The sequence below is a fragment of the Balaenoptera borealis genome, assembly GCF_965194805.1.
Source record: "Balaenoptera borealis genome assembly, chromosome: 13".
NCBI classification, from domain to species: domain Eukaryota; kingdom Metazoa; phylum Chordata; class Mammalia; order Artiodactyla; family Balaenopteridae; genus Balaenoptera; species Balaenoptera borealis.
The window spans coordinates 10,578,494-10,601,487 of NC_138870.1; the positions used below are offsets into that span (position 1 = coordinate 10,578,494).

The 22,994-nt window shown below is 43.2% G+C and overlaps 1 protein-coding gene and 1 pseudogene across 3 annotated transcripts in view; one reads left to right on the top strand and one right to left on the bottom strand.

Annotated features, from left to right (window-relative positions):
- Positions 1–2,311: 2,311 nt before the first annotated feature.
- Positions 2,312–3,733, bottom strand: LOC309608604 (large ribosomal subunit protein uL5 pseudogene; annotated as a pseudogene). Its single transcript has one exon. The product of its transcript is annotated as a large ribosomal subunit protein uL5 pseudogene (transcript).
- A 7,747-nt stretch (positions 3,734–11,480) lies between these two features.
- BORCS5 (BLOC-1 related complex subunit 5) overlaps positions 11,481–22,994 on the top strand; it is a 97,244-nt gene continuing 85,730 nt past the window's right edge. Inside the window, exons 1-2 of one of the 2 annotated variants that reach the window (XM_082348900.1) lie at positions 11,481–11,629; positions 14,361–14,504. In XM_082348900.1, coding sequence (XP_082205026.1) covers position 11,629; positions 14,361–14,504 — 145 coding nt within the window. In that variant the 5' untranslated portion in view covers positions 11,481–11,628. The other variant, XM_082348899.1, reaches the window with a different exon arrangement.

Below are 22,994 nucleotides of genomic sequence, written 5' to 3' on the forward strand. Positions count from 1 at the left end.
GAGGTAGAAGCAAGGTAGAGATGCATACCCGGAGAGAAAGGGTGTGAGCGCCCTCCTCCGTGAGAAGGAGCACGATAAAGAGGCGGTTAGGTCATTTATATAGGGCAGTTCTTCCAGGTCTTTGTTTACCTTTGGCCAATTATCTGGTTTCTTTTTCCACCTGCCCTGCCCTAAGACCCTCCCCAACACGCATGCGCAACTTTTTCCAAGCTAGATTACAGCCCAGAGGCCTATGGGACCGCCTTAGCATCACATATTATGGGGTGGCGCCCCCTCCTTTTTGACCCCCAAGGAGCCTTTCCGTGCATGTGCAATGTTTCCCTTGCCCCAAGGATGGGAATTTATGACCTCTTGATCTTTTAACAGGGTTTAGTCCCACTCTGTCCCTGCCATAAAAATGTCGAATGTCTGGTTATTTACTCTATTTCTGTTGCTGGTTTTTACATCGAGGTGCAGATCTCGAAATATAGACAAGAGTCCGGACATAAATGTGTAGTCCTGGAGCCCGTTTGTCTCTTGCTTCAGGAAATGTAAACAGGGGGTTGGTAATGAATGTCCGGCCTGGAGCCCATCTCCTTCTCACCCCAGGAAGTGTGAACAGGAGGCCAGTTGGAAATGTCTAGCCTGGAGCCCATCTATCTCCTACCTCGGTGCCATGTCTCCAACAGCATTTGCTCGTTTTTTCATTATTATTATATTTACTATGATGGTGATTTGTGATCAATAATCTTTGATGTTACTACTATGACTTGCTAAAGGTTAGAATGATAGCTAGCATTTTTTAGCAATATTTTAACATTAAGGTATGTACTTTGTTTTTTAGACATAACGCTATTGCACACTTAATAGACTACAGAACAGTGTAAACATAACTTTTATATGCACTGGAAAACGAAAAAATTTGTGTGACTTTATTGCAATATTTGCTTTATCTGGAACTGAACTGTGGTATCTCCCAGATATGCCTGTACAATGAAAACCCTGCCTCTCACCCCTGTGTCCCAATCTAGTTCTCCTCCCCAGAGGCAACCGCTGATCACAGTTTCTTCACGTTCAAGAGTTTACAGTGCCTGGGCTTCCCTGGTGGCGCAGTGGTTAAGAATCTGCCTGCCAATACAGGGGATACGGGTTTGAGCCCTGGTCCGGGAAGATCCCACATGCCTCGGAGCAACTAAGCCTGTGTGCCACAAATACTGAGCCTGAGCTCTAGAGCCCGCAAACCACAACTACTGAAGCCCGCGCGCCTAGAGCCCGTGCTCCTCAACAAGAGAAGCCACGGCAATGAGCAGCCCACGCACGGCAACAAAGAGTAGCCCCGCTCGCCGCAACTAGAGAAAGCCCGTGTGCAGCAACAAAGAACCAACACAGCCAAAAATAAATTAATAAAATAAAAAAAAAAAAAAGAGTTTACAGTGCCTTCTATCAGGGGCATAGTTAAGAGAATCCTATTTCAATCGTTCAAGGCATGGCGGGTCCTTAATTAGGTTGGCAATTCTTGAGTTAAATGTGCAAGTCAAGACTCCGAGAAGGCATTGGGATTCCGCATGATTTATTGTTAATAGGTATGGGTAATAATGATGAAAACAATGGTGTCTATTATTAAAATGTTATCCCTGATATTTAGCATAGTACCTGGTATGTAATAGGTATATAGTAAATATTTAACAAAAATATATTTGTTGATTGCATGAATGGAAAAGAAGGGCTAGGCGTAGGTTTTACAAGTGTGTTTCTAAATTAGTGCTTGCTCCCCCAGCCTCATATACAGGTGAACAAGTGCAACGTTACTAAACCACTGACACAGCTTGCCAAGTGTTCTAACCTTTCACGGTATCTCTACCTTGGTTGGTGTGAAAGAGCTTTCAAAACTAAGGCACCATGCAGCTGTAGATTATTATTCTAGGCCTGAGAACCAACAGCTCTAGTTTTAGCCAGTAGCTACTGGAGGCATATGTTGCCAGAGATGCCTGTGAACAATGGTCCATTGTGTGAAACTAACTCTACTAGTTGTATCCAGAGGATGACCTGCTCTTGAATTACAATAATGTTGCGAATATTTGTTTTGAAGAGTGACCAAAGTAAACTCCAGTGTGAATTCCCATCGGAGTAATTTTCCTGATGCAACCAGAGACTGAGGTGCTGAGTACATTTTATCTATAGATGATATACACGAAGGTCCAGGGTATAGAGAGGTCACAATCTTTGAATCTCCTTTCATAGGTGGTCCATGCTAGGAGCTAAGTAGACCTTTCCCCACTTAGGAACTTCAGATTCAAGGTTTTGGTTTTTTGGGTTGTTTTTTGTTTGTCTGTTTGTTTTTTTACATTTCACTGAAAACTTTTTATTGGCCTTTTGGATTGAAAGGGGAATTTATTTGCCAGGAAGGATGATCCCATCATACTTCTGCTGAAACCAGCACATGGCCTCCCCTTTGCTGATTAGGTGTTTGGCCCCAGCGCAGCCTGTCCTGTGCTTCTTGTCTGTGATGCTGAAACCTGGCCTACCCAGCGCCACGTAGAAGTTTAGGCCGTAGATGCCAATGCTTGGGTCATATTTGATCCCCAGATTGATGTGTTCTCGGATTCCAAAACCAAAGTTTCCAGTACCTGAGAAGTTATTTTTTCTTAATTCGCACTGTCGCACCTTTAGACCTTCCTCCAGGATTTCTTCTGCGTTGGCCTCACAGACTGTGCAGTGGATGGCAATCTTTTCATTTCTCCTGATGCCAAAGGATCTGACAGTGTATCTAGCTTTGGAGAACACAGGGGTCTGGCCTGTGAGCTGCTCCAGCACCTTGGCTGCCCCGGTCAGTCTGTCTCCACTCTCCCCTACACAGATGTTGAGGCAGAGCTTGCAGATGCGAAGTTCCCGCATGGGGTTCTCCTTTGCACCTTGATCTTGAACCATGATGGGAAACAGGAAGAGAGCCAGATGCAAGGTTTTGAGACGATGAACCTGGTTATGGTTGAAGTAATATATTTTCAGTTATGACAGTGAACAGAGGACAATTGATGAAAATAATGATTAAAGAAAAATTTTCTCTTGATATGAACTAGGAGTTTAAATTAGAAATTATATCCATTGTCACCTTGTTGCCGAAGAGATTCTAAATCCTCTTCTCCTAATACTTAGAAGTACCATTTATGCAGAGGCAGATTTTTTGAAGTATTTTATTCAGAAAATATGCATTAAGCATCTGCATGGGAAATTAAAGACCGATAAGACACGAATCTGTTATTGAACACAAGTTCATGTGCCCTACGCACAGTGAAGCCAAACAAACTAAAATGTCAAGAGTTTGAAGTTTGGAGCAGAGAAAGGTTTATTGCAGGGCCATGCTAGGAGAACGGGTGGCTAGTGCCCAAAAAACTCCGGAACTCCCCGAAACATTTCAGCAAAGTCTTTTTAAAGGCCAGGTGATGGAGCGTCCCAGCGTGTGTGATCAGCTCACGCATAATTCTCTGACTGGTTGATGGTGAGGTAACACGGCAGTTAACATTATCAATCCTTAGGTGCCAGAAGGTCTGGGAGCTACTTGCTCATTATCATCAAATAGTTAATTTCTTCCATGTGGTGGTGGTTTTTAGCCTCTGAAAAACTCATGAAATATGCGTGAGATACTGAGACCAGCTGGGACCAGGGAACCTTTGCTGCAGTGCTTGCACCTGGACAAACCTCTCCTCAAGCAGCAAAATACAAAGAAACTATATGGGACTAAAAATAACTGCGTGCATGCCTTGGGGCAAATTATGGACAAAAAGATACAAAAGACCAAAAAACTCAAAAGCCAGTTCTGAAGAGCCGGGAGCCAAAAGCAGGGTGTTGGGAGAAAAGCAGGGTACTGAGCATGCCCCCTGCACTCAACACCACCTAAGGGGTGGGCAAAACACCTACGCCACCCCTCCGACCCCACATAAGGAAAAAGCTTGTGCTCGCTCCCTCCTGCTGCAGCGGGGCCCCAGTAAAGCCTTGCCTGAATTTCTTGTCTGGCCTCTAGTCAATTTCTATTGAAATTGGCCTTCTTGGGAAGGCCAAGAACCCTGGTCGGTATCAATACTATCTCTGGATACTCCAGAGAAGAGCTACAGCAGAGGATATGCGGGAGGGTCTGTCCTGGGAAGGCCCCATAGGGTCCTGCTTGGTTATAAATCTATCTTCAAGATGCTTATTGTTCAGTGGGAAAGACACACAGGTGAATCAATGATTGTGTAAAGACTACATGTTATAATAGAAGATGCTAACTAAGGAAGCTCACACAGGGGACATCTAATCTGCACTTCTGGGAGGAGGTGCATAAGTTCAAATTTTTTTTAAGACTTTATTTTTTTAGAGCACCTTTAGGTTCATCGCAAAATTGAGAAGGTACAGAGATTTCCCATATGCCCCTGCCCCCACTCATTCACAGCCTCCCCATTATCAACATCCCACATAAGAGAGGTATATTTGTTACAACTGATGAACCTATATTGACCCATTAAAATCACCCGAAGTCCACAGTTGACCTTACACTCATTCTTAGTGTTGTACATTCCGTGGGCTTGGACAAATGCATAATGATATGTATCCACCATTATAGTATCATACAGAGTATTTTCACTGCCCTCCAAATCCTCTGTGTTCAGCCTTTTCATCCCTCTCCCTTACCCCAAACCCTGGCAAACATGGGTCTTTTTACTATCTCCATAGTTTTGTCTTTTCCAGAATGTCACGTACTTGGAATCATACAGTATGCAGCCTTTTCAGATGGGCTTCTTTCACTTTGTAATATGCATTTGAGGTTCCTCCATGTCTTTTCATTTTCCATTGTCTGGTCCAGAGTTTGTTTATACATCCACCGAAGGATACTTTGGTGGCTTCCAAGTTTTGGCAGTTATGAAAAAAGCTGCTATAAACACCTGTGCGCAGGCTTTTGTGTGGACATGAGTTTCCAACCATAAGTTAACTCTTGAAGGATGAAGTTCAGTTAACTAGATGGAGAGAGAAAAGCTGAATATTCCAGACAGAGAAAACAGGACTTCTCAGGGAATTTCATCCCGACTGGCATGAACTTTGCCTGTATAAAAAGGGATAGGAGCTACCCTGGCAGTCAGTGGTTAAGAATCAGTGCTTCCACTGCAGGGGTGCAGGTTTAATCCTTGGTCTGGGTACTAAGATCCCGAATGCCATGCGGGTGTAGCCAAAAAAAAAAGGGATAGAGAGAGGCTGGGGTCAGAGCAAGAATGTTCTCATATGCTAAATTTTAAACTTTATCTTGAAGCCATGGGGAATTATTGAAGGTTTTTAGCAGGGCAGTGATAGGTTCAGAGACCTGATTAATATTCTAGAAAATTCTCCGTGCCAGCCACATGAAGGATGCATTGAAGGAGGTGAGGCCAGAGGCTTCTGTTTTCCAAGGAATGAGAGAAGCGAGGAGGCCCTGAACTATGCAAGGAGACAAAAGAGAAATTAAGGAGAGAGGCTCTGCAGACGTGGTGGTGGGCTGGATATGGTGGTGAGGCTAACCAGATTTCTGGCTTGGGAGACCAGGTGGGTGGGGTGCCCGGTAAAATAAAGACAGAGGAGGAGGAGCTAGTCTGGAGTAGACAGAGGCATAATGAGTTTTAGAAAACTTGAATCCTGGTTTTATCACTTACTAGCTGTGTGATCAGGAGTAAACCCCTTAACCTCTATGTAAAATTAGGAAAGTGTTATCTACTTTGTAGGCAGGTCATACAGGGACAGTATATATGAAAGTGCTTTATAAACAGGAAAAGGCTATTTAATTCTTCCTTATTGTGTATATAAGCCCCATAGGTTGCTATTCATGTGGAAGTGATTTTAGGGGTGCTACAGGCATCAATCTCAAATGTATCCTACCTCTGAAGCCCCTCCAGCGGTACCCTGAAAGGCTGGGGAAGCTGAAGCTCACCCCACTCCTTCTTTCTAGCAAGGGGAACTCTTTCTTTTTTTTTTTCTTTTTAATTAACTTTTATTGGAGTATAGTTGATTTACAATGTTGTGTTAGTTTCTGCTGTACAGCAAAGTGAATCAGTTATACATATTCATATATCCACTCTTTTTTAGATTGTTTTCCCCTATAGGCCATTAAAGAGTATTGAGTAGAGTTCCCTGTGCTATACAGTAGGTCCTTATTAGCTATCTATTTTATATATAATAGTGTGTATATGTCAATCCCAATCTCCCAATCTATCCCTCCCCCCCCCTTTCCCCTTGGTAACCATAAGTTTGTTTTCTACATCTGTGACTCTATTTCTGTTTTGTAAATCAGTTCATTTGTATCATTACAAGGGGAATTCTTTCTTGCTGGCAAGTTCCCTCTTTGTGTTGAGTAGTGCTGGCTGGCGGGGGATGGGACAGAGTGGAAAAAATGAAGCTACCTTCCTTCTCCAGCAGAATCCTTGTGTTATAAACGCCCATTTAGGGACTTCCCGGGCAGTCCAGTGGTTAAGGCTCCGAGCTTCCACTGCAGGGGGCACAGGTTTGATCCCTGGTTGGGGAACTAAGATCCCGCAACCTGCAGCCAGATAAAAAAATGTCCATTTAATTTTCTTGCCACCAGACTGTAAGCTTCCTAAGGATAGGGAGACTGAGTCTTGCTGGATCTTTCTTCCCTAGTGTCTAGCAAGTGCCTGGCAAATTATAGGCTCCCAATAAACTCTGAGTCAATGAATGAAGGCATTTTATCTTCCAATATCCTTTTTCTGAGTAACAGCTTTATTGAGATATAGTTCACATAACTATACAATTCGCCTAAAGTGTGCAATTCAGTGATTTTTAATATATTCACAGAGTTGTGCAACCATGATCACAGTAAATTTTAGCTTTCTTTTCTTTTTTTTTTTTTTCCTTTGGCTGCACCACAGGTCATGCGGGATCTTAGTTCCCTGACCAGGGATCGAACCCGTGCCTCCTGCAGTGGAAGCACGGAGTCTTAACTACTGGACCACCAGGGAATTCCCACCACAATAAATTTTAGAACATTTTCAACACTCCCAGAAAGAAATCCCCACACCCATTAACAGTCACTCCCCATATCCCCTCAGCACCCGCCCTCCTTTTCAGCCTTACTTACTTATTTGTGTCTCTATAGTGCCCCTTGTGGACATTTCATGTAAATGGAATCTACAATACGTGGTCTTTTGTGATGGGCTTGTTTCACATAACATAATGTTTTCAAGGTTTATCCATGTTGCAGCATGTATTAGTACTTCATTTCCCTTCTTTTTCCCTGCCAAATAATACCCTACTATACAGATATACCACGTTTTATTTATCCATTCACTGAAAACAAATGGCAACATAGGAGGCCCCAGCCTCTGTGCCCCCACAAAGATGAACAGTTAGACAGCTATCTACAAACAAAAACAGGTCTGGGAGAGCTCTGGAGTCCACTTAAGAAACTACAGCAACCCAGCAGAACAAAAAACTTGAGAATAACTACACAAGGAAAGAAGGAAGGTAGCTTCATTTTGCCCGCATCATCCCATCCCCCTAGCCAGCACTGCTCAGCACCAAGAGGGAATTTGCCAGCAAGAAAGAGTTCCCCTTGCTAGAAAGAAGGAGTGGGGTGAGGACCCAGCTTCCCCAGCCTCTCAGGGCACCGCATGATGGTCCACGTTTGGTTTCACCCCACCCAGACCTGCAAAGCTAAGACGTATAGAGATGGCTAGGAACGAGGAGGAAAAGCAGGAACTTCTAACAGCAGTTATGCAGTAGAAGAGATCACGGTTCCAGTGACCTGCTCTGCAAACAAACCCAGCAGCTTTCACCACTGAAGAAACTGATGACCAGTACAGCTACCTCAGACCCTGCCCCCCATAGATTTCACCCTACAGGTATTCACACCCACTGATGACAGCTGCCTGTGTCCCTCTCTGCTCCCTCCCCTGCCCCTATCCTCCCCTGGAGTCTGGAACCACACTGGCAGCCAGCCCAGGCCTCTGTGGTTGCATGAATGCAAGATGCCAGTCTGGACCCTCTGGTTGACACCCACCATCATGTGCACAATCTGGGCTAGCCCTTCCAGCTGCAACCTTGCATGCCAACCACCTGATGCCCGTCACGGGCCTCCCCCGCAGTGCACGTGCCTGGGGCAAACTGTGTGGCCACAGAAGGGCGTGCCAACAGCCAGGGCCCCCGCAGCTGCTTGTGGGCCCAGATCAGGCCCTTCTGTCACCGGCCTGTACCACTGCGCTCACCTCAGCCAGTCCCTCCAGATGTGCACCTGCATGCCCCTGGCCAGGCCCCTGTCACTGGCCCCCACTGCCGTGCACCCACGGTGAGACCTGGCAGCTAAAGGAGTGCTAGCCAACAGCCAGGACCCCTGCAGGTGCCAATGAGCATTTGGCTGGCACTGAGCCTTTCTGCCTGCCCGGTCCCCCACTGCTATGTGTGTGTTGGCAACCAGCTCCTGCGTCTCTATAGGCACCTGCAGCTGCACCCCCGCAGCCGAGTGTGTGCATCACTACGGCATCAGCAACCACTACTACCTGTCTGGTCTCTAGCCGCTGGATCTGGAGGGGCTGCTGAGGACCCCAACAGTGGCCCTTAGAGCCACTATAGACGCACTGAAGTGCTTGCCAAGGGCCACAGTTGTTGACACTGTGGATTCCAGTGGCCTGAGTTAAAAGATACCATGTAACCCTGAACCCTGTGCCACCACATACCCCTGCACTTGGCGCCCTGCACCACTAGACTTGGAGTCACAGCATGCTCCAGCACGTCCCCACCTGCAAGTGAAAATCTTCCTTTACCAAAGTCAGCTCATAAAGCCTGGAGGAGGTGACTGCTTCTTCAAATGAGCAGACACTTATGCAAGGTTACAGAGATCACGAAGAATCAGGGAACCATGAGTCCTCCAAAGGAATATAGTAAGCCTCCAGTAACTGGCCCCAAAGAAATGGAGGTCCAAGAATTGCCCGATAAAGAATTCAAAATAATTGTTCTAAAGATGCTCAGAGAGCTAGAAAAGAAGACAAACAATCTAGCGCAATCAGGAAAACAATACAAGAACAAAATGAGTTCAACGAAGAGACAGAACACATAAAAAAAGAACCAAACAATAATTTTGAAGCAGAAGAATATGACTGAACTGAAGAATTCAACAGGGAGCTTCAACGGCAGGTGTGACCAACCAGAAGGAATCAGTGATCTAGAAGGCCACTAGATCAACTGAAATTACCCAAACAGAGGAGCAAAAAAGAAAAAAGAATGAAAAGGAATGAAGAGGACTTCCCTGGTAGTGCAGTGGTTAAGAATCCACCTGCCAATGCAGGGGACACAGGTTCGAGCCCTGGTCCAGGAAGATCCCACATGCCGCGGAGCAACTAAGCCCATGAGCCACAACTACTGAGCCTGCACTCTAGAGACCATGAGCCACAACTACTGAGCCCACGTGCCACAAGTACTGAAGCCCACGTGCCTAGAGCCCGTGCTCCACAGCAAGAGAAGCTACCGCAATGAGAAGCCCGCACACCACAACGAAGAGCAGCCCCTGCTTGTTGCAACTGGAGAAAGCCTGCGCCCAGCAACAAAGACCCAACACAGCCAAAAATAAATAAATTAATTAATTTAAAAAAGAAAAGCGAAGAAAAGAAAAGGAATGAAGAAAACCTATGGGACTTATAGGACACCACAAGAGAGACGATGTACGTATCACTGGAGCCTCAGAAGGAGGAGAGCAGGAGATAGGGTAAAAAGCTTATTTAAAGAAATTATAGCTGAGAACTTTCCAAACCTGGGGAGAGACTTGGACATACAACTTCATGAAGCTAATAGCTCACCCCAAAATCTCAATCCAAAACGTTCTTTTCCAAGACAAATTATAAAATTGTCTAAAATCAGAAACAAAGAGTGAATTTTAAAAGCATCAAGAGAAAAAAAATCTCTCATACATAGAGTTGTCAGCAGATTTCTCAGCAGAGACCTTGCTGGCCAGTAGAGAATGGGATGATATATTTATCTATTCATCAGTTGATGGACAAAATATTCCTTTTAGAATGAAACGTTTATCCTAAGGGAAGCATAAAAACCACCATCACATCAGTACAGATTAGGGTATGGAACACAAGATAAATATACTTTGGTGTGGAAGAGAGGGAACAAGAGTCAGAATATGACTTACTCTCCCCACTCTTACTTCTTCTCTCACCCATCCCCAAAGAGGGAATGTCTTGAGAGAGAGAGCCCCAAGAGGGAATGGGCACATTGCTTAGTAAGGCCTTCCCAGTCCCATCAGCCTGGTGGTTTATGTAAACTTCAAGACTATAGTCTTTTAGGAGACTCTTTTGATCTCTCAGGCAGTTTTTAGTTCTATCTTCACATTCCCACAAAATACTGAATTTACATTCATTTGCACGTTTCTCAAGGTACAGTGGGCCCTCCATACCCAAGTGTTCCTACCCTTCGAAATTGGAGGGGCCAACTGTAAGGGATTTGAGGATCCATGGATTTTGGTATCTGCTGGAGGTCCTGGAACCAATCCCCCGTGGATACCCAGGGACTGCGGATACCCAGGGACGACTGTATTGTAATGGTGAGCAGAGGAAAGAGCATGAGATTTGTAACCAGAGAGTCCTAAATCCTAGTTTCACCACTTACCTAACCATGAGGAAGTTACCTGTTTATGGGCGTCAGGGTTGTTGTGAAAATCAAATGAGTGAAAACAGGTGAAATGTCTGTGATATGGTAGAGTGGAAGGGACTCGAAAATCATTTCATCAATTTGACACTCTCAGGGCATTTGCTGGAAATTTCGTGAAACAAACAATATAAAATGAGTTGCAAAGTTCTGAGAACCCCAGAGCCACCCAACTCCTTGGTGGGAATGCATTGCTAGGTGTAAGTCCTTGACCTGCCAAAGTTGGAAGTTTCTGTATTGCGTTACCTGTAGTACTTCTTTCTTGCCTTTGCTCGTTTCAGAATGCCTCGTGGATAATTGTCAAGGTGGCCAGAAAGTGACTAGACTTGGGGCATCCACTTTCCTTTGAAGATGCACAAACGCCCTAACACATGAATCAGCATTTTCTCCTCATTTCCAGCTCCTTCTTTCACCATCTAGTATTTTTTGTACGGTCTTCCACTGCCAAACTTCCAGCTTTGGGAACTGATACAGGAGCTTGGCATCCAGGCAGCTGTGGATTCCAATCCTAAATCTATCTAGCACCACTCTTTCCCCATCTGTAAAACAAGGTTAAATTTTTTGCAATATATTACAAATGTATCATTATGTTGTACACCTGAAACTCATACAATATTATGTCAATTATATGTCAATTAAAAAAACCCAAAAATAAATACCAAAAAAAACACACACAAAAACAAACTCCCCAAAAGCCTATTAATAAAGTTCTAACGATGGGGATAAAGTGCCTCGGGTGTGGATGATACTTAAAGGTGACGCGCAACATTACAACAGGAAACGGGTAACCCTTTGGAGCGGTTCTGGCTTTGAGGTGATCGGGCCCTTTAAGGCTGCGCCCCCGGAGTCGCCAGCGCGAGTTTCCCCGCCCTCCCTCGGGCCCGGGGCGGTGGCGTGGGGGGTGGGCCTTCTAACCCGGAACTGACGGCTGCGCGCTGCCGGCGCCGCCAATCCGCGTCCGAGAAGGAACGAGCGTGCGGCGCCCGAGCGAGTGAGTGAAAGCGGTGCCGCCCGCCGGCCGCAGGCACGGCGGGTGCCCGGCGTTTCCCCGCCTCCTTGCCTTGGGTTTCCCTAAATAAGGCAGACGAGCGGTGTGTAGCTCCGCCGCACCTCCTTGCACGTCCTTCCCCGGATAGGGCCTCCCCGGTCCCCCGCCGCCCGCGCCCCCGCCTGGGCTGGGCGCGCCATCCCCACAGCGCAGCCTGTGTAGCCTCCGCATCTCGGTCCCCGGCCCCTTCCCTGTCGCCCCGCCGCCCGAGCGGTCGCCGCCCGTTCCGCCGTTCCTCCGCTGCCAGCACCATGGGCAGTGAGCAGAGCTCCGAGGCCGAGAGCCGACCCAACGATCTGAACTCCTCAGGTCGGTGCCCTGATCTCCACCCTTCTCCAGCCAGCCCTGTTTGCTTGCGGGGCGGGCTGCCTTCCAGCCTGCTGGGGACTGGGACCGGCGGACAGGAACGCACAGGAAGCCCTCACCATGCTTTTTTCTTAAAAAAGAAAAAAAGAAAAAATTACCATCTGCCCTAGCCTTGATTCCCCTGATGGAAGCCGGTACCTGTGATTGCAAGCTAAGCCAGCGTGGGCGCCCGAGCCCATTATTTGTTTTCAGAACAGCTGTTCCTCTCAGCTGCAGCCTACTCTTTGAAGGAGGACCTAATTAATATTTGGCTTTAGTATTCATGACTGACATTGAGATTTGGGTCGCGCAGTGGATGGGTCTTAGGACCTGAAAGAACAGATTCCTTCTTAAAAATGGTTTCTAGAGATTCTTTTTCAGAAGGGATGTGTGGCAGGTGAACAGTCGCCGTGAACCCTTGGGTGAGAGCGAGTCCAGAAACTGCATCTTCCCATCGGAAGGTGTCTCGGCTCCCTTTCTAATACAGAAGCTGGCCAGGAAGGCAAGATCTGGTGTTTTTCCCTATTCTTCCCCCGCCCATGTTGTTTAGATTTCTCTCCGAGTTTGATGTAGGAATGGGAGGATTATTGTTCCTGTAGTATAGTGAGCCCTCAAATAAAACAGCTGATGCTTAATTGAGGATCATTTGCTCCTTTTTTTGTTGTTACCCACCAAACTCTAGGACCACTAGGACTGTCCCAGATAAGCTCTGGAGTTGCTAATCCAAATTGGCTTATATCTGGGTCCTTAAAAGAGCCGTGGTCATGGACTGCTGTGATCTTGGTAGGATGTGTAGTTCAGAAATGTAGAAGCTAGCAGGTCTATTGGTATTCCACACTGAAATGTAACCTTCAAGGCTAGTTCAGTCTATCATTCTGGGGGCTAGATTGAGACAGATTTTAACGGTGAGCAGCATCTACTGCTACATTCATTCTTATTTCTTTGAAAGACCCAGAATGTAGTATCTGTTACAACAAATGCAGTAATAATTGTTACCCCTTACCTTCTTGCCTCTGTGTGAGGCCAGAAGCATATTTTGTGAGAAGCGTGTCATCTTTTTAATAGGCTTGCTCACCTACTAACCAACAGCATGGGCTCTAACCAGTACTAGAGCATACTAACCAATACTACCGAATAGCATAGGTTAGAATTTACCTGGTTCCCTGTCCTAAGTGCTTCACATGTGTTCATGTTTAATCCTCACAGTAGCCCCATTTTACAGACAAGTAGTCGAGACTAGCTAGAATCTAGTAAACTCTGTTTTCCTCTGGAATCTGGGGAAGGAGGAATCACTGAATTTGTACTAGGAAAGATTTCTGGCTTGGGATTTGTAAAACATTAGGTAAATTACCAAAAGAGGCGAAGAGAGACTTCTCGAAGAGCAATGAAAGTAGCTGAGATTGTAAAAGAGTGAATGCCAAGCCTTAAGAGATGTTAGCCTCCAGGAGGCAGGGCAGTTCTCTGGCATACCTGGATCAACCTTTGAGACCTGATTATGATGGGCCTGCAAATACTACCTTCTAGAGTGTAAAACAATAAAGATTCCCTCTTGCCCCAACCAGAAGATGTTTGGGAGCAGAGGATGTCTTGGTCTGGGGAGTCCTTGATAGTTTGAATCACTTCCCTCTAAATGGATTACATTCTCCTAGGTACCTGAAATTGACCTGCCTCTTTAGCAGTCCTTCAAGTTTCTTTATTTTGCCTCAGCCTACAGTGGACCTGCCGGTTCTTTCTGCCCTGTGACTCTAAGGGTGAGGGGGCTGGTGCCATCATCTAGGGTTAAGAACCAGGATTTTTCTCCTGTGACTAGGATCTAGTCGTCATGCTGGCCTTGCTGTGACAGGGTGGCTACACAGCTTTGCAACCCCAGCGTCACTGGGACGGGCCACGTACACCAACGATCCATTTACCTCCACTTCCCTTCTCAACTCTGTTTCTAGCACTGGTGACTTTGGGCAAGTCACAGCTAAATTTTGTATGCTTATTTCCTCATTGGGAAATAGGGACAAACGTCAGGAGGATCAAAGAAGTAAAAATTAAAAACAATCTGGTTATTATTTTGTGTTTTGAATAATAAACTTTTAACTACAAAAGCAGTCTCATAGATGGTATATGGTCCTATAAAGTTTGAAGGTTTTTTTTGAATACCATGGGAAATAGAGGTCCTCTGTAATTCATCTCCCCTACCCAGCCCCCACTGCAGGATAACTGCGGTTAACACCTTTTGTGTAAAAAATATCGTTTTTAATGACTACAGTGAAAACAGCTTTGGTGAGACGGAGGTCGCTAAATAACATGCAATTCCTGAGCGGTGTAACTTTATTTTCAGTGGCCCCTTCTCCAGCTAAGCATAGAGCCAAGATGGATGATATTGTGGTTGTAGCTCAGGGCTCCCAGGCCTCACGGAATGTCAGCAATGATCCCGATGTCATCAAGTTGCAAGAGATTCCAACCTTCCAGCCACTTTTGAAAGGTAAGGGCTTGCATTTCTTAAAAAAAAATTTATTGAAGTATAGTTGATTTACAATATTGTGTTAGTTTCAGGTGTACAGCAAAGTGATTCGGTTTTTTATATATATATGTGTGTGTATACACACACACACACACATACACACACACATATTCTTTTTCAGATTCTTTTCCATTAGAGGTTATTACAAGACATTGACTGTAGTAGCATCCCACTGACATCTATAGGCAGATCTTCCAGACAGAAAATCATTAAGGCAACAGAGATCCTAAATGACACAATAGAACAGTTGGACTTAATTGATACATACAGGACACTACATCTAAAAAAACAGAATACACATTCTTTTCACGTGCACACAGAACATTCTCTAGGATAGACCACATACTAGGGCCCAAGGCAAGCCTCAATACATTTACGAGGATAGAAATTATTTCCAGGGATTGCATTTTATCTTATCTGGACTTGCTGGAAAGATGAGCATAACCCCACCATTCTCCCCTGATATCTCTGTGCCTTATGCATCTCTTTCAGGTCTTGCTTAAATGGTATTTTCTTGGTGAAGCCTTCCTTGACTGCTGTATTTAGAATTGCAGCCCTTTTCCCTGCCTGTTTTTCTCTGGAGTATATAATCACCCTTGACTTACTGCATAGTTTACTTATTTGTTTACTGTCTGTATTTCCCTGCTGGAATGTAAAGCTCCATGATGGTAGGAACTTTCCATGTTTTGTTTACTGTTGAATCCTCAGCACTTGGAATAGAGCCTGGTGTAAAGTAGGGACTGAGTAAATGAATGAATGAATGATGATGAAGTTGGCTTACCTGTCTTATTTCCACAAAAAGATTTTCATTCTTATTTGTGATCTGGACTATGGGTTGACTAGTTCAGCTCCATAGAGAAAATCTCCATGATCACTGATACACTTATAATTAATCCTGGCAACTGTTTTGTTTGACAGAGAGTTCGTGTCTGAAAGGAGAGAATGTGTACAAACCGTCATCCCTCTTAATATATGATTAGCATATATTGAGGTAGTTACCTTTTAATATGAATTTTATTATTCATTGGATAATTTTATTTTATATTTTTATTAACTTGTTATTAATACATGCATTACTTTATTATTTTCATATCTTTATTAAGTAGTGGCAGTGATTTTCTATTAACTGAATGGAGTTTCTGCTGTAAGAATCACTCTGTCTCCCTCTCACCACAAAAGATTAGGAAATGTAAATGATTTAGTTGGCCTACCCTGGCTTACTTAACCTGGTACAATATAATATGAAACATCTTACATTTATAGAGCTATTTGTATTAAAAGGTTCCCTCCCCTACACACACATATACAATATCCCTTTAGTTCTTACATCATTAAATATGTTTGAATGATTTGTGCCAGATTAGACAGCTGGCAGCTAGAGGTTGAACTTGAACCTTTACCACTGATGTCAAATCCTGTACTAGTTAAACTATTCCACACTGTACTTAAAAAACAGAAATAAAACCAAATGGTGCTTTATAGATGACCCATATACTTCTCATTCTTCCCAGTACTTCATCTGCTTTACAGATGAGGAAATACAAGCTTTCAGTCTTCCCCCGGAGGCCTCAGTGTTAGACACTGGTAAACTCTTCTCATTCTTATGCAAAACAACACATTACATCCCGTTACCCATCTTCTCATTAGTTTCTGTTATTTTGAGGAATAATGTGAATCTCCAAAGAAGCCAACATTAGTGAAATTTCCATTTTCATATATCCTTGTGCAGTCAGATTTAAAACACACACCTTTATCTTTAGAAGCTTAGGGGCGGACACTTGTGTTCTGTCCTCCATCCCTTCTGGAGTTGCATGTATTGCTCACAGTCACAATGTTCGTGCCTCCACTTCCTGTTAACTATGTCCTCTCTCCTCCCAAAGTCGTCTAGTCCTGGGTGAGACCTGTGAGATCTAGTTTTGTCTCCACTTCTGGGAAATGCTAAAAACAAACAAAAACTAAAAACTAAAAAAACAACCCCAGAACTTTGAGATGTATTTAATAATTTTCTGGAATTAGTGTTTCTTCTTCAAGCATTTGAAATAATTCATATTTTATGATAAGTTGACTAGTAGGGGAAACATCTGGGAGAAGGTTTGGTGTTAAGGGAAGCTAACCTCAGATTTAAAATCGTCACTGGGAACCCCAAGAGTGAATTATTAGTGTGGTGCAGTTAATGCGACACAGCTGGACTTGCTTGCATTGCTACCTGGATTTTATTTATTTATTTTTTATTGAAGCATATTTGATTTACAGTATTGTGTAGTTTCAGGTGTACAGCATAGTAATTCAGTATTTTGCAGATTATATTCCATTGTAGGTTATTCTGAGATCATGGGTTTAATTCCCTGTGCTATGCAGCATATTCTTGTTGCTTATCTATTTTATTGATATATTTAGTAGTTTGTATCTGTTACTCCCATACCTCTGATTTGTTCCTACCCCTTTTCTCTCCCCTTTGGTAACCTCAGATTTGTTTTCTATATCTGTGACTGTATTTCTCTTTTGCATATACCTTCATTTGTATTATTTTTTAGATTCTGCATATACATGATATCATATAGTATTTGTCTTTTTCTCTGTCTGACTTATATCACTAAGCATAATATTCTCCAGGTCCATCCACATTGCTGCAGATGGCAGTATTTAATTCTTTTCTAAGGCTGAGTAATATTCCATTGTATATATATTACCACATATTAATCCAGTAATCTGTTGATGGGCACTTGGGTTGCATCCATATCTTGGCTATTGTAAATAGTGCTACTATGAACATTGGTGTGCATGTATCTTTTCGAATTAGTGTTTTTGTTTTTTCTGGATGTATGCACAGGAGTGGAATTGCTGGATCATATGGTAGTACTATTTTTAGTTTTTTAAGGAACGTCCATACTGTTTTTCACAATGGCTGCACCAATTTATACTCCCACCAACAGTTTACAAGGGTTCTACTACCTGGATTTTAACTGTGACTTGGCTACCAACTGGCTGTGTTGCCTTGACTTTGTTTTTCACCTCTTTGAACCTTGGCTGTTGAGTATGTTGAGAGTAGGTGCAGGAGAGAGGAAAGCTCGCGAGAAGCAGCGTGTAGTTAAGAGGAGTCCTAGGATTTGGCTAAGGAGGGTAGAGAAATCACCTGAGGAGAGTGATGTGAAAATAGAAATGGTAACAAGGGGCAGTGGCCAGACTGCAGGGAACAAAATAAGCCAGTGAGCATTTAAGTTGATGCTCGCGTTCCACTTGTGAAGAAGAAACATCTTGGACAGTGGTTAGAAAAGGTAGGCAAAGGGGACAACTGGGTGGAAGTGATAAGTATCATCATGATAGTAATAGCAGCTAATCCTCACCTCCCGTGCTCTGCATACCTATTATTCTTTCCATTTTCTACATTAAAACACTGAGGCTCAGAGAGCTTCAATTCATTGCCTAGAGTCACATGGCTATAAGTGATAGCCCGTCTCAAGATGACATCAAGACATCGAGTTTTAACTATTTTGTACATAGAATAAGACTCAGTTTCAGACTCATAGATACAGAGAACATACTGGTGGTTGCCAGAGGAGAGAGGAGTTGCAGATGAGGGAAATAGGCGAGGGAGATTAAGAGGTATAAACTTGCAGTTTTAAAATAGATAAGTCATAGGGATGTAAGGTACAGCATCAGGAATATAATCGGTGATATTGTAATAAGTTTCTGTGGTGACAGCTGGTAACTAGATTTATCGTGGTGATCTTTTCGTGATGTATAAAAATATCGAATCGCTATGTTGTACACCTGAAATGAATATAGTATTGTAAGTCAATTATACTTTGATTTAAAAAAGAAAGACTCAGTTTCCAATTCTAGCGAAGCCCATGGTAAAAATCACGAGGCTGTAATGGGAAATAGGGTGATGGGCGTGAGCTGGTTTGGATTTTCAGGTGCCGGGTTTGTTACAGAGCCTCCTGCTTTGACGTTGTTCTGCCTGGTAATGTAAAACCCTGCATCTGTTTGCTGGCCTGGGCAGGGATCACTCATCTCTGTTGCCTTTATACTCTAATCTCTTTCCCCCTTTACTGCTTTCAGAATGAGGCTGTTTCTCAAAGTAGTAAAAGGGCCACACAGTGAGGGCTACCCCCCAGGTTTGATTTCAGAAAGCTTTTATTCCAGTTAATGACAGTGTATTCTTTCAAAACAATACATTCAAGTACTACACAGAGTTCACAGTTGTTCCATAATGTCAGATGATGTAATGCTAATGCTGGTGGGTGATCTGCAGAGGCAGTGGCTGGGCGAGTTTGGGGCTATTCCTATGACTGAGGTAATGTGTGCATTTTTAATAAGCAAGCAGATTCTTTCTTTGGTCTTAACCCTTTTGGGTAACTATCCCAGGGTATAATTTATGCTCCATATGCATGCCAAATAACATTACATTAGTAAAGTTCCTCTTTTATTTTAAGCCAAAAGAATTTCTTTTTTTCATAGCAGTCTCTGAAGTACCAACTTACTTTGAAATGTAACACACTTAAGAGAAAATGAGAAATTAAAAAATTAGAAGGTAGCAATAAATGGCCACGACAGAGCACAAAAGCAAAATGTAGATTTGATGCAAATTAGATTCCCAGAGGTTAAACAAACCCTATGGATTTCTTACTTAAAATTCAACCATTCATATTTTTTAATTAATCTCACTATCCTACATCATTCTATAGAAATGAAATACCCACAAGTGAAATGCAATATTGATGTTTTATATATAAAAGTTATAAAATAATTATTCTGTCCACTCCTGGTAATGAATATATGTGCACGCGTGAGAGGACATGGTGGTGCGTACATATATGACTTTCTTCGCAACTGACTGATCATTTTTGTTACTGACCCTGGATACAACAAGACATAAGATTGTCAGACTTCCCTGGTGGCACAGTGGTTAAGAATCCTCCTGCCAATGCAGGCGACACAGGTTCAAGCCCTGGTCTGGGAAGATCCCACATGGTGAGGAGCAACTAAGCCCATGCGCCACAACTACTGAGCCTGCGCTCTAGAGCCCATGAGCCACAACTACTGAGCCCGCGTGCCACAACTGCTGAAGCCCACACGCCTAGAGCCTGTGCTCCGCAACAAGAGAAGCCACCGCGATGAGAAGCCCGCGCACTGCAATGAAGAGTAGCCCTGGCTCGCTGCAACTAGGAAAAGCCCACGTGCAGCAACAAAGACCCAACACAGCCAAAAATAAATAAATAAATAAAATAATTAAAAAAAAAAAAAGATTGTCTTGCTGCCTTAGGAGGGGACTGTCTTTGTTACCAACAAGGGAGATCAAACATATACAGTGTAAAAGCCTCAGTGATACTAAGCAGCTCTGTTGGGAGTTCTGTGCTTGGTTGTTAAGAATGTGATGCATATGTCCAAGTATATTCTTTTATGTACTTGTAGTTTGCTGTTGACAGTTCTGACAGTTCCCAGAGGTAACGTTTGTGCAGATGCCAGTGGGATGGGTGCAGAGACAGGCAAGCCAGTCCCCATGCACTGCCTCCACCAGCAGCCCCTCCTCTCTGCTGGCTCACAGCCACTGCTGCCCTGGCTGCTGCTTCTGCAGATCTGTATCCAGGTCCTGACTGGGTTTTACTCTCAGAGTCCCAAGAATCCTGGACTGCCCCGCACGTGCTAGTTATTGCCACGTATATTTTCTTTGCTTATAGACCCGCTCCATTGTTCCATAGGACTTCATTTACAGACACAGGTCCTAAGATAAAATTATTAAGAATTTCAGAAGGCAGCACAAGAGCATTGAACCAAATGTGGGGGACCCCTTTTGAGAACGGGACCCTGTGGGACTGCACAGTTGCACGGCTGTGAAACAGTTGTAATCCCACAGGTAGTTCAGGTTTAGGTGCTGTTTGATCCAGAGGTTTATAATGTCAGGGTCTCATTTTACTTTTCTGTAATTTTCTCTGTCTTTTCACTCTGTCATCCTTCATGTATTGGTTCCATCCTTTGACTAGTTTTCTACATGAAAGCAAAATGGCTACAGGAGTTCCAGGTCTTTTATCCATATAATGCACACTCTATAGCAAAAGAGATTCTCATTAGTTAGTCAGGCGTGGGTCACATGGTCATATGCCTAGGTGACAGGCTACCTAATTGGCTTAGTCTAGCTCACATGCTTCACCACTAAAGTATAGTAGGGTTTTTTGGAACCATATGGCTCCTAGCATGGAAACTGAGGACTATTAGGCAGGAATTGCTACTGTGGGAGAAATCACAAATGTCCACTATAGACTGTGTCTTGAATTAATGACTGACTGACAGATTGGAGTACTTCATCCTGGGAAAGGATTTGTAAATATGCCTCTTGCTTCCAAAATCTTAACTGAAATTGTAACTAATATTGTATAAACTGATGTCTAGATAATTATAATATGGCAATTGTTGAAAGAACTGTGATAAGAAAAAATCCTATTGCCTATTTAGAGATATTGGAAAGGAAGCACTTAGTACCAAAAATGTTATCAGTGTTTTTCCAGCACTGCTGGAGGAAGATGCCTCAAGGCTTCCAATGACCAATACTGATTATATTCTAGGTATATGTGTCTCTGAATATATAAAGGATAAAACACCAACGTCATGGGACTACCTTTCAAGCAATAGCAAAACTTCTGATTCTGTGATTAACGGGCAGCTTCTATTATATACAGTAATTTGGTTTTTGTGATGAACCTACACACCAGGAGGAAATGTATACAAATGTATAGTAGCTATTAATAAATTATCAATTTAGCTTAAAAAAAAACATGATGCATGTGAAGGAGATTTTGACAATTAAAAAGAGCCTGGAGCTTTCTTTGGTGGAGCAAAATCTCACAAAACGGCAGTGAAAGCTCTCAAATCACATGGAACGTTGAGAATTAGCGCTGGAGGTTGAAGCAGGGAAAGAATGAATCGATGGAAAAGGTTGATGTGAAGAACATGAGGGAACTGGATTTCAAATGACCAGTTTATTCACATCTTTCTCACCAACCCACCTATCAGCCAGACAAATAATATAAACGAAGAAGGTCCTGGCATTTATCAGACATCTGCCTGTGCCAGCTGTCAGGCCTTACCTCTGCATTGGAAAGTGGAGTGACAAAGGAGGGGATGAGGGGGTGGGTCTTAATCAGAGCCACAGTCTTCTCTGAACCACGGAGCGGTGACCTCCAGACCCAGGGTTGATCCTCAGAGTGTATTTTCCCCCAGATACCATCTTTGAAAAGTTGATAATTCATTCCCGATTACCTTGTAGGTTTATTTGTATGTGTAATAGCGCTTCAGTTAACCTTTTAAACGTGGCTGTTAACTGGCAAAGTGTGAGTCTTACTCAGAAGAGTGGGACGCACTAGGAGAATGGTCACTCGAAACCAATGGAGAACGTTTGCGAGAGCAGCCTCACTTCGTTCTGCACTCCAGCAAATCTCTGTGCCTGCATCCGTTCTTGTTTCTTTCCATGAAATCTCAGAGGAGGTGTGTCTGTGTCTTTAATTAAAGAATCATGTATCTTCTAAAGAAATTAAGGGAAGAAAAAACTATATGTAGAATGTTTACACCCATGTTGATCATTTCTGGAATTCTTAATCCCTTCCTATGGATTCACGTTTCCATTTGATGTCATTTATTCTTAGTCTGAAGAACTTCTTGTAGCATTTCTCGTAGTGCAGGTCAGCTGGAAACAAATTCTTTGTTTTTATTTATATAAAAATGTCAGTTTTGCCCAGTTTTGTTATAAAGTTTTTTCTTTTTGTTTTGGTAACTACTATATTTTTGAGGAGATATTGTGAGACTTTATGTAATCTTGTTTTTCAACACACTTTCTTTCACCAGTCGTGATATCCATTGATATTTCTTGCTTGAATTAATTATACAGTGATGGTTGTCAAACAGTGATTTTTTTAACTTTATCATTCCTTCTACATTTATTAGTTTGCATTTTACTGTAAGGAAGACCTTTCTCTTATCCCCAGTTTTTATTCATTTATTTGTTTTAAGTCAGTGTGGAACAGTGACTTCCTATTTTATTCAATGAGTTGTGATCTGTTAAAGTCATTACATTTGGCCCTCCGTATTGGTGGGTTCTGCATCCACAGATTCACCCAAGGGCGGATTGAAAATAGGAAAAACATTCCGGAAAGTTCCAAAAAACAAAATGTGAATTTGCTGAGCACCAGCAACTACTTACATATCATTTACATCAATTTACATAGTATTTGCATTGTATTAGATATTATAAGTAATCTAGACATGATTTAAAGTATAAGGGAGGATGTGTGTAGGTTATATGCAAATACATTTTATATAAAGGACTTGAGCATCCAGGGACTTTGGTATCCACGGGGGTCCTGGAATCATTCCCCTCATGGACACCAAGGAGCGACTATTTATTTTTAATTGCGAAATGCTCCAAATTTGGCTAGTTGGAATACCATCAGTTTAGCT